At 44.5% G+C, this 12,663-nt stretch overlaps 1 protein-coding gene across 3 annotated transcripts in view; it reads right to left on the reverse strand.

Annotated features, from left to right (window-relative positions):
* The window catches only part of Reph (Regulator of eph expression), a 456,933-nt gene that overhangs the window by 219,797 nt on the left and 224,473 nt on the right, over nt 1–12,663 (reverse strand). For all 3 annotated transcript variants that reach the window (XM_067153458.2, XM_067153459.2, XM_067153460.2), the window contains one exon: nt 899–1,509. In XM_067153458.2, coding sequence (XP_067009559.1) covers nt 899–1,509 — 611 coding nt within the window. The remainder of the gene's footprint in view (nt 1–898; nt 1,510–12,663) is intronic.

Below are 12,663 nucleotides of genomic sequence, written 5' to 3' on the forward strand. Positions count from 1 at the left end.
AAATTACCAAATAGATTTGAGTCAGAAGTGTTGGAGGAGATGTTCAGCTTGCCTGGAGCAGGTCTTTCTAATTGGCATCCATGCCGAAGTGAAACCATGGACGATAACCACCTCAGAAAGAAAGAAAGAAAGAAAGAAAACAAAAGCTTTTGAAATGTGTTGCAGAAAAATGCTGAAGGCGAGATGGGTAGATCGAATCACGAATGAAGAGATGCTGAATCGAATTGGTGAGAAGAGACTGATTTTGCTAAATTTGATGAGAAGAAAGGACAGGACACCTCTTAAGAGACTCGAACTTTTTCAGTTATTTTTGAGGGAAGTGAAGACTGTAAGAACAATAAGGGTAAACCAAGGTATGAATATGATAAGCAGTTGGAGCAGATGTCGGATGTAGTAATCACGCAGAAATGAAAAGGTTAGTACAGGATAGGGTGGCATCGAGTGCTGCATCAAACCAGTCTATGGGCTGAGGACAAAAACAACCCCACATACGCGTTTAGGTGTGAGATGATACTGAGGTCGGAGAGGGTGAAACACGGTGTCGGCACATAACCAACTCCTGTCGAATAACACTAAGGGGTGTGCTCAGGACTTAACATCCCCATGCAATGGACGAATCACTATTAACAGCGTCATATGCCCTCACACAATATGAACACTGCGGAAAGGTTTGGAATATGATTCGTTACAGTAGGAGACTCGAAAATGCGACAATCTCCAGAGCAGATGATAGGGATTATATGGTTTATTGTCCAAAGATGTTGTATAGTAGTTCTGAAATAACACATTGTAAGCCTCCTCGGCAGCATCGGAATTGGTAATAGCACACGAAGATTACAGCTGAAAAATTACTCTAAGTTACGCGTACAAGGGATTGCCAACTGCCAAATGTTCTTACCTGCTGCATTTTCTCGAAGTCAAGGCATGGCCTCTGAATGTGATGTGGTCGTGGCGTGTGTCTGTGTCTCTTGCGGGGGGACGCTTCTGCGGGATGTCCACCAGCGATGCCAGCGCCGCCGTAGTGGAACAGCTTGGGGGGCGGCGATAGAGAGCGACCAGGCTTATGCGCGTCCAGGGGCGGAGACGATCTGAATTGTACAGGCGTGTTCATCGCAGCGAGCAGTCCCTGTACCTCTTCATCCGAACTACTGGCCCCTGAGCTGTGGTGACCATCCGCTATGAGCACCGCGGCGCTGCCCACTTGGACGACCGCTTCCACCGCCGACCATTTGCGTTTCTCAGGCAGCACGGCCGTCACGCTACTGCACGCCGCCGTCATCTTGGGTACGGCCGCAGATGCTGCAGCTGCCGCAGCGGACGCGGCTGCTGCGCAATTGCTGGGACTGTTTATTACCTCCAACTCTTCTTCCGAGCTGTGGTGGTCGTAGTTGTGGTCCGAATCGCTAGGCAGTGCAGAATCCAGGAAGTATGGACTGCACGCAGTTATAGGGCCCGAGTATGGGCTCACCGTGGTCGAGCCGCTTGAGCGGTCCGCCTCGCTCTCCATGGCTGCAAAGAAAAGAAAAAACGGAAATTAGTGGCAGTCCTCAAACTTTAAAAACAACTCGATTAACTAAAACAAGGCAAAAGCAAGCTTGTGATTTAAGATCGTGATCACAGCCAGGGGACCCACAGTTTTATGCGCAATGAGCCAGAGGGGCATAACTTTATTCCGAAAAACCCACCTGCATTGGTTGGGATTCCAACCGTGACCACTCTGGTAAGGAGGAAGTGACTTATCCACTCCGTTATCACACTCCCCGACTTATCCACTCCGTTATCACACTCCCCAAGTTGATTAACTCAACAACCACTAACAAGTGGTGAATGATCACAACAGCCTCGCATAACAGTAAGTATAGAAGAAAAAGGGTCTCAATCTTTTTTGTTTGTTTACAATTTGTTTTACGTCGCACCGACAGATAGGTCTTATGGCGACGATCAGACAGAAAAGGGATAGGAGTGGGAAGGAAGCTGCCATGGCCTTAAGCAATAGCCTCAGCATTTGCCTGGTGTGAAAATGGGAAACCATGGGAAAACCACCTTCAGGGCTGCCGACAGTGGGATTCGAACCCACTATATCTCGGGTGCAAGCTCACAGCTGCGCGCCCCTAACCGCACAGCGAACTCGCCCGGTGGGGTCCCAATCCTGCGAAGAATAGGAATATCGCATTAAGAAAGGGAATGCACGAAAGTGTGGAAAAGATACGCAATGGTTGCGGCATGCGCTGCTCACAGTTCCACGATGACGATATCTTTGACGACATCAAGTATGCCCGCCGAATCTACAGGGAGCACAAGGGCTTCTCTGGTGATGGCTTCAGCGCCTGGACGGTATACTACCCCCACTGTGCTTGTGGTAAAAGTGCTCGCTTCACGGACGGCTGCTTCTGACTGCACGTGATTCACATCGCACACATAATAGCGTCGGGGTCGGAAGAAAGCATTTGATCAAGGAAGGATGGATAATGAAAATATGCGACAGGGGCTTAGGACAAATACGCGGAAGTTAATTCTAGACTCGGTAGGGACCTCATGAGGTGGTGGTGGTGATTATTGTTTTAAGAGGAAGTACAACTAGGCAACCATCCTCTATTTAACACTAATCAGAGAGAAGAAATGGAAGGGGTCCGACACTTCGAAAAATGAAGATATCGGCCAAAGGAAGACAAGGGCCACGAAGGGCGTGAAAATGAAAGACTCCCTAGCCCTCGCAAACCTAATAGCGTCGGGGTCTGAAAAGAACAAGAGTTGACCAAGGGTAGTCGGATAGGATAGATGAAAGTGAGGAGCCTGGCACAAGTAAGTGGAAGCAATGCCAGGACTCAGCTGAGGGCCCCGTGGTCGCCAACCCACGCTCCAAAGTTCAGAGCCCCTGGGGCGGGACCTCGTGATCGCCAAACACAAGCACAGGTAAAATGTGTCCATAAAGTTGATTTTCCAACTAAAAACATGGCCAGCCCTCAAGTGTAGGGGTAGTGTGCCTGCCTCTTAGCCGAACGACCTGGGTTCTATTCGCGGTCATTCCAGGGATTTTAATTCTGGACTGAGGGATGAAACTGAGTCCACTCAGCCTCGGAAGACCAAGTGAGGAACTGTTTTGAAAGGCAATGGACCCGGTCAAGGAAGCCAGGTTATTCTGTTGAGGACGCTGTTACACTGAGCGCGTGGTACTCCAGTACCTGCAGGTCATATGGATGCTCAGCAGTTGCCATGGTAGGCCAAAGGCCCAAACGGGCTATTTAGCCATGACAAATGCACTAAAACGCAAGATGCAACTCATCATTGCGTTGTTCTCTATTTGTCATTATTTAAGAAAATAAAATTTCCTCATTGATCAGAATAAAATTATTAAAACTTCATACATTATAATAAATGTGTATGCTATTAAACACAGTTTGTCCGCGGTGTCTACAAACCTGTGAATGTAATTCTCATAATGTCTGAATGAGATGTTTAAATCTACGATTTGATTTCTACTGTGCACTGTTGAATATTAAAAAGCACTGAATTTTGAAAGTTATTCAGGATAATACAATGGTACCAGAAACGCACCTGAATAATGAACTACGAGGAAACAAGGATGAAGCGAAATTCGCGCACTTGGGCGTCGCAGCGCGACTCCTCACGTGCCAACAATAAAAAAAAATATCTCACAAAAGTTGGTCCTGCGAGTATATCAGGCAGAAAAAGGACGTTGGAGAGTGGCAATTTGGCAACACTGTAACCACATGTAGGGTAACTACCTTTGTCAGCACCTATTACTCGTGCTGTACAGTTGGTGCGGTGGATAGAGTTCGGGTTAGCACGCAAGAGAGCGAGGGGTCGACGCTGGGTTGAAGCGTATATTTTTTATTTCGTAAATGTAGTCCAGGTGGTATGGCATCTGGCATCTTAATCGTCAACAGCGATTGCGGCGGATCCTCTAGACACCATTTGCACTTGCATACTACGATCCTAGAAATGGACGAACAATCGTTTTCATTGGTCAGCTTTATAAGAAGCCCTTTCCACGTCGTGGGCGTGAATTCATTTGCACCACTTCATATACTAGATGCGAAACCTGTTTTCTTTGTACCCTCCTCCAATGGTCTCATGTATTAGTACCAATTAGGGCCTTACGTTACCAGTTGGCGTAGCAAAGTATTTGTTGTGTTCAGCGCTACAAAGTGGTGTAAATGTAGGATACATTTTACCTAAGGTACCTGTATTACAGTATGTAATGTCCGATGGAAATTAGCAAATAAAAAATGTGCCTCAACCCAGGATCGAACCCTCGACCTCCTGCATGCTAACCCAAAACTCTATCCACTGCACCAACTGTACAGGACGGACAATATTTGCTGACAGAGGTACTTACCGTACATGTGGTTACAGTGTTGCCAAATTGCCACTCTTCAACGTCCTTTTTCTGCCTTGCAGGACCAACTTTTGTAAGAGACATTTTTTTATTGTTGCATGTGAGGAGTCGCACTGCGACGCCCGAGTGCGCGAATTTCGCTTCACCCTGTATATAAAAGATACTAGTAGTTAATCAACCAGAAAGAACATCACGAAGATCAAGGTAATGTGTGAAATATGCGGCCATCAGCGTAAAAACAATTAAACTTTTGTATGGTAGGAGATACATACTTGAAAGTGACCTGTTCGGCAGAAGATTATGTAAGATAGTAACAATGTTATTTTTTAAAATATTGTGTTTGGTTGCCCGTCATTTGTGTAATTTGTTATCAAATTAAAACATACCAAACAATCTAATATTTGTGTAAAGAAACCTTTTGAAACACTGATATTCAGTAAATTACAGTATATAATTAACCAGGCGAAGTTAAAATCTCAGTTTTGTTCACTGACGACCTGACAGTTTCGCTGATTCAATTAATAATCAGGAACATACAAAATTGCAGCTGGTCGTTAAGACCGAAAACCAACATTTAAGAAAGGGGGGGGGGGGGTAGCAGCCGCGGCCTTACTTAAGGTACAGCCAAAGCATTTGCTTGATGTGAAAATGGCGAAACCACCTTTAGGGTTGCCGACGGTGGAATTCGAGCACATTTTCTCTACGCGGCCAACTCGCTCTGGCTGTGACAGTGTTGAAGCTGCTGGGGTGTGGGTAGTGCTGAGTAATGACAATCAGAGCACAGCGAGTTCGTCTGGATGTTATGGAAGGTGCTACTCATAGGACCAATCGGGCTGCAACGGCACTTTCTCATCACAGCCCCAGCATTGCTTTTGCAGTTTCCTTAGCACCTCATAGGATCCAACCAGCCTCCGACCTGATGACTTAACAGACGTGTATATGATGGTGCATTTAAAGAACTAACTAGTTTTAGTATGTATGTATGTATGTATGTATGTATGTATGTATGTATGTATGTATGTATGTATGTATGTATGTTTCAGTCCATCAGCGATTCTGCTGGTGGGATCCTCAACAGCTCTGCCACCAGCTGTCATAATGGCCTAGGCATCACTGAAGAGGCGTACTAGGGAAATGAGTGAAGTAGTTTCCCGTTGCTTTCTTCACCGAGCCAGAATTGCTATTACATATCAGTCTGCCAAGCCCACTGAAATGCATACACCAACCGACCCTATGAGCAACATTTTCACACACCATTCATAGCAGGGACTGGTTGCATAAGGATTGGCATTACTAGCATCGATCATACCACAATCACTTTCATATTGTCAAAGCCAAGGAAAATACAGAGACAGATCTATGAAAGTAACAAAATTGCTCTAGCCTATACCAGGAGACATAGTGCACTGTAAACACTAGGTCCTGCCAGCAAAGGGAGAATTTTAGAATCAACAGTCCATATATCCATAATATAGTGCAGCCTTTGCTGCCTATTGCAAGTCTGTCAGACGGGTTAAAATGACGCTTGTCCACAGAGTTCCTAGCTTTTAAACGTATGCCCTTCTCGCCCAAATTAAATGTTATCATGGATCTGAACCTCACTGGTTTGTCTCTTGAAATAACCACTACCATATTTTGTACAAAGTCGTAGGTTCCAACATGACCCAGGTCACTGTTCAGGCCTAGGGGTAAATGAAAACTAGAACTTCTACATCTCACTAAGTCGTGCATGTCTGCCCATGAAGCAACGCGGGGCACAAATTAGATGTCCACACAGCAAAATTCTCTCCACGTTCATAATCCGTCTAAATATAATTATTTTTGCAACTACAAATGCTGACAACGTTATACTACGATGGTGTAACCTGCAGACTACCACAAAACGTCAAAACTGATGCGCAAATTTTCTGGTTGACTACAACCAAAAAGGCTGTTTTTTATGCAGTCAAAGTAGAATAATATATGACAATAAAAAACCCGGATGATTAGAAACACGTGTGGTACTAAAAAGATATTTATAGATGAATGAATTAAGACGACAAATGCCACCCTCAAATTCAAATAATTCACTATAAAATTTTAATGGCAAACAGATTAGTCCGTTTCTGATTGAGCTTCCAATCTATTCAACGTAAAGCATATCTATAAAATAATAACGAGAATGAACGAAGTCCTTTCATTTATTTATTTGTTTATTTATTTATTATTTTACTAATATAAATTTTGGCTCGAAACTATCTTTCGGTTTCGTTACTCACACACAAAATCTGACAATGATACTTAGTCGTGTTTCCCAAATGCAATGTACATACGTTTTTTGGTAATATCTACTACACCATCGCTCACTTATTGCAAAAAATATGCATTGAATGTAAAAAAAAACAGATTGGACTTTGATGACTAATAAAGGTGGTGGTGGTGATTATTGTTTTAAGAGGAAGTACAACTAGGCAACCATCCTCTATATAACATTAATCAGAAGGAAAAAATGCAAGGGGTCCGACACTTCGAAAAATGAAGCTATCGGCCAAAGAAAGACAAGGGCCACGAAGGGCGTGAAAATGAAAGACTCCCTAGCCCTCGCAAACCTAATAGCGTCGGGGTCGGAAAAGAACAAGAGTTGACCAAGAGAGGTCGGATAGGATAGATAAAAGCGAGGAGCCTGGCACAAGTAAGTGGAAGCAATACCAGGACTCAGCTAAGGGCCCCGTGGTCGCCAACCCACGCTCCAAAGTTCAGAGCCCCTGGGGCTGACTAATAAAGGTCTGGTTAAGAGCAAAATGACATGCAAATATATATCAATACATTCAGAAAAAATAAATACTCGTATATCATTTTCCAGTAAAATGTTACCTGTTATTCTTAAAATGTGTAAATATTTTATAGTTACAAGCTAATTAGTAAACAACACTGAACTGTCACCGAGATACACTGTCGGTTTTACTTTAAGAATGGGAGGTTTCTAAATCTACGACCTTTTATTTTTATTTTATTTTATTTTTATTTTATTTTTATTTTTCCAGAATCAAACAAGTCATTTCCATACATATATCGACTTTACAGAGATTCTAAATCTTTGATCTCGAGTTATTCACATTTTGCTGCTAAGTATTTTCAGTACACAATCACATGAAAATAATGTGAGAAGCACTATATTGTATCAATCTGGAATAAATGTACATAACCTATAATGTGAACAAAAACAATATTAGGCCAGACTTCCTTGCCAGAATTTGCACGAGTTATTCCAATCGTACTTCTTATGGGCACCATATCAGCAGACGAGTCATCGTTCGAAAATGCAATGAAAATACCATCATTCAAAACGACCAAGTGTACATTACCTAAACCTTGAGAAAAGGTTTTTAATTAGTTGCCTTTGATCGAAGGTAAATTTGGTCTTTTTTCTTTTTTTCATTCTTTTGCATCTTGCAAATGAAAAGTGCGCATCGATTATTTCTTGAACGCTCCAGTATTTTTGCATCTGTCTTTCGGCAAATGTTAGGGTAAAGTATTAATTCCCCTAAACACACGGCTGTGAAAGAATGGAAGCTGCTGAGGGCAAGATCTGTGTGGATGGAGTGAAAGGTCAGTCCTGCGGCAACAACACTGATTAAGTGAGGAAAGCAAGGGCGAACTACCTCGCTCCTCATTTTGCCTTATCATCATAGCACCGCCATCGCATTTCGTAGTTTCCTAAAGAACGGTTTAATCTTTGGTGGTGCTATTTGAGGATTCAACCTGTCTCCAGCTTGATGACCTGACAGGTGTTGGTGGTGGTGATTGTTTTAAGAGGAAGTACAACTAGGCAACACTAATCAGAGAGAGAAATGGACGGGATCCGACACTTCGAAAAATGAAGGTATCTGCCAAAGACAGACAAGGGCCACGAAGGGCGTGCAAATGAAAGACACCCTAGGCCTCGAATACCGTTGGGGTCGGAAAAGAACAAGAGTTCGCCCACGGAGGTCAGATAGGATACATGAAAGTGAGGAGCCTGGTACAAGTAAGTGGGAGCAATAACAGGACTCAGCTAAGGGCCCCGTAGTCAGCAACCCACGCTCAAAAGCCAAGAACCACTGGGGCCCCGTTTAGTCGCCTCCTAGACAGGCAGTGGATACCGTGGGTGTTCTATCGCCCCCACCCACAGGGGAAGATGACCTGACAGACAAAACGTTAAAGCAAACCCAAATTACTTCTAGGTTACGAAGTTTAAAATAACTATATTTAGAAGACTTATGATAATGATGTTTGTTGTTTAAAGTGGCCTAACATTTAAGGTCATCGGCCCCTGAGAGTGGGGGCGGTAGAATAACACCCACGGCATCCCCTGTCATAAGAGGTGACTAAAAGGGGCCCCAGCGGCTCTGAACTATGGAGCGTGGTTTGGCGACCACGGGGCCCTTAGCTGAGTCCTGGCATTGCTTTCGCTTGTGCTGGGCTCCTAAGTCCATCTATAATAACCGACTCTCTTGGTCAACTCTTGTTCTTTTCCAACCCCGACGCCATTAGGTTTGCGAGGGCTAGGGAGTCGTCCATTTTCACGTCCTTTGTGGCCCTTGTCTTCCTCTGGCCGATATCTTCATTTTTCGAAGTATCGGATCCCTGACATTTTTTTCCTCTGATTAGTGTTATAGAGAATGGTTGCCTAGTTTAACTTCCTCTTAAAACAATCACCACCACCACCCTAATGGTACGAGATGGACGACATGAGATGGTAATTAAAATATTAAAATTTATCCACTGACCAGAGTTTAAAATAAATGGTGATTAAAAATGATTAAGAGATTAAAACAGTCATTGGATCTAATTCGCAATGCCTTATTTGCTAATAAAAGTACAGAAAATAGAGGTGATAATGGAATAAGGCACTGTCTGGAAGTATATAATATATAATTCATGTCAGAAGTTACACGAACTAAAATAGAGTCAAAGGGATAAAAGCGCAGTTAACACAAATACATTAAGACAAAGGACATTATTACACGCGATAAAAAAGATCACTATCCCTCAGAAAACGGATGACGAGGTCTGCTGACTGCTCATCATCTCGCACGATGAGGGAGATGGTACTAGGGAGTGTTAGTCTATGCCGCAGATCGACCAGGTTCACGCACTCCGTAAGGATGTGTACCACGGTACGATGATCGCCGCAAACACACACCGGAGGGGGTTCTCCTTTCCATAAATGGGAGTGCGTTAGTATACGGTGGCCGATCCGAAGACGTCATAATACCACTGCTTCCCTCCGAGAAGCCCGAAGGGAAGTCCTCCATACCTTCGTTGTACCTTTTATCGCTCTCAGATTATTTGGAAGTGGAGTAGGCTGCCACTCCGTCTCCCAATGGCACTTAACCAGATGTCTCAGCTGAGAGCGAATATCACTTACTGAAACCTTGTAAGGCAACGGGAGCAGTATTACTGCCTCCTTGGCAGCCTTATCTGCTAACTCGTTTCCCTCCATAGCCATGTGGCTTGGGAGCCACATAAACGTGATTCTGGTGCCGGTATCCGAACACCCGGCCAGCAGGTCCTGGATCCGCTGCACCAGAGGGTGCCGAGGGAAACTGGTATCAATAGACTATAGCGAGCTCAAGGAGTCAGTACACGAAAAAAAGTGTCGGCGCTCATCGGACAGTGCGTACCGCAGAGCTTCACAGATAGAACAGGGCTCTGCTTGTGTACACACTAAAGGTTTCCGGGAGAGCAAAAAGAAACCTATCAGTGTCGACAACGAACGCACAGCCCACTTTCGTGTCTGTTCTCGAGCCATCCGTGTAAACGACGACTGAACCTAGATACCGGCCAACAATGGACAGGAAGAGCCTCCAATAAATCGAAGGGTCCGTGTTTTCCATTGGGCTAGTGTGCAGATCCAGGATTTCAGGTCGTCGTATTACACACCGAGGTATCCCACTTGGTAGTCTGACAAGGCAAGGAACCGAAGGTACATCAAACAATATGTGGCTGCTATCCAAGCGTATTCCAAGGTGGTGGTAGTGATTATTGTTTTAAGAGGAAGTACAACTGGGCAACCATCCTCTATATAACGCTAATCAGAGAGAAAAAATGGAAGGGGTCCAACACTTCGAAAAATGAAGGTATCGGCCAAGGAAAGACACGGGCCACGAACGGCATGAAAATGAAAGACTCCTTAGGCCTCCATACGTAATACCGTCGGGGTCTGAAAAGAACGAGTTGACCAAGGGAGGTTGGATAGCATAGATAAAAGTGAGGAGCCTGGCACAAGTAAGCGGAAGCAATGCCAGGACTCAGCTGAGGGCCACGTGGTCACCAACCCACGCTCCAAAGTTCAGAGCCCCTGAGACCCCTTTTAGTCGCCTCTTACGACAGACAGGGGATACTGTGGGTGTTATTCTACCGCTCCCACCCACAGGGGCTAGCGTATTCCAACCGCCCGCGTTGCTCGAGGACAAGCAGCGTACAGCTGACGGTGTCCATTGTTCAATACGCAAGGATAGCTTGGCTGAAGTAGCATCTGTCGCAAATTTGCAGTATACGATAGAAGCATTTAATGGCGCCTCGGGTGTAAAGGCGGCACACCAGATTCAGCGAGCAGGCTATCAATGGGGCTTGTACGAAAAACTCCCGTCGCCAACCTAACACCGCTGTGTCGCATGCTGTTCAGTTTCGCAAGGACGCTTGGTCTTGCAGAGCCATATGCTACACTGCCCTATAGAATCGCAGGTGCACTGTGCGGTCAGCACCCCTACTAGTGCTGCTAAGAAACTTCGAGATATTCAGCTTATTGGTGCATTGCACTTTTAATTGCCGCACGTGTGACTTCCACGATAATATGCTACAAAAAAGGAGCCCAAGAAATCGGTGTCAACTACGGGAAGAGCGACATTTTCTAAATAAAGCTCAGAATTCGGGTGAAGAGTGCGTTGCCGACAAAAGTGGACAATAGGGGTCTTTGCGATGGAAAACCGAAAGCCATGTTCTAAGGTCCACTGTTCCACTCTCCTAATAGCTGGCTGTAATTGTCGCTCTGCGACTGCCATATTACGTGAGCTAGAGTGCAGAGCAAAATCGTTCACATATAGCAACGGTATATTACTGCTGAACCAGCAGCAGCGACAATACCGTTTATGGCAATCGCAAACAGAGTGACACTAAGAACCGATCCATGTGTGACTCCATTTTCTTGAAAGTGGTATTGCAAATATGCCCTCCCAACTCGGACACGGAATAGACGGAGGGACAAAAAATTCGCAATAAATACCGGCAAGTTAGCTCGGAATCTCCAATGATGCAGGATTGAAAGGATACCATATCGCCATGTGGTGTCATAGGCCTTTTCTAAGTCAAAGAAAACAGCCACCAAAAGCTGTTTGCGGAGAAATGCATCCTGGATAGAACTCTCCAGGCGTACCAGGTGGTCAGTGGTCAGTGTACTCCTTCGAAAAATAAGCCTCGAAATACTTGAATATCCAGCAAAAAACACACATTAAACCATCATTATGCCATTACAGGAGAAGTGGGTGTGGTTCTGGGCTTTTGAATGTCCTGCGGGCTCATATTAAATGGCTTCTACAAGCTTTAAACAAGCCGGAATGTCTAAAATAAAAACATTTTCAGAAAGAGGAAGAATTGGGCTATTGGTGTATGAATAAAAAGAAAACCCGAGTTTGGGCTCAAAATACGAAAAATTCAGTCATACCTCCCCTTAAGAATGCATAATTTAGTGGCATATATGTATACAATTTACAACAATGTTTCCAGAAACTGTTTTTCACTCGTATTGTGTTACCGATCGTTAATTGCATGTATACAGCACCTAAGTTAATATTTGTCGGCCCTGCATTTTTATTGCTATCCCGGAGATTTACCGACCTCGGAATGACGTGTCAGTGTTCCCAACGTCCTTATGCTTTGAGTGAACATGTCCGAATATTTTAATTACTCCAATGCACCATTCATTGAGATTTAAAATTGATTATATTATCATTGCTTCCGCATAAGGAGAGTTCTAGGATGGGTACACCAACATGGCGGACCGCGCGTTCAACTTGGCGTACTTTCTCCTGCAGCGGAGAGCTGCCATCAGCGATCCATGTATAGAGATCAGTGGGATTTCGCCAAAGTGGTCGCACTCAAGCAACTGATCGGCTTGCAGTGCTGTACGAGGTTTCAAAGGCACACTACCGTTGCGCATTTTCTTGAGATCGCCGTAGACGTCTTCAATGTGTCTACTAAAATGATCAATTTTACCAGCTTAAAATCGTGCCCATCGGTTCTGGTAGCAACCAGAAACCTAGGGAAGTTTGAATCCATTCCTT

The sequence above is a fragment of the Anabrus simplex genome, chromosome 9 (genome assembly GCF_040414725.1).
Source record: "Anabrus simplex isolate iqAnaSimp1 chromosome 9, ASM4041472v1, whole genome shotgun sequence".
Taxonomy (NCBI): Eukaryota; Metazoa; Arthropoda; class Insecta; order Orthoptera; family Tettigoniidae; genus Anabrus; species Anabrus simplex.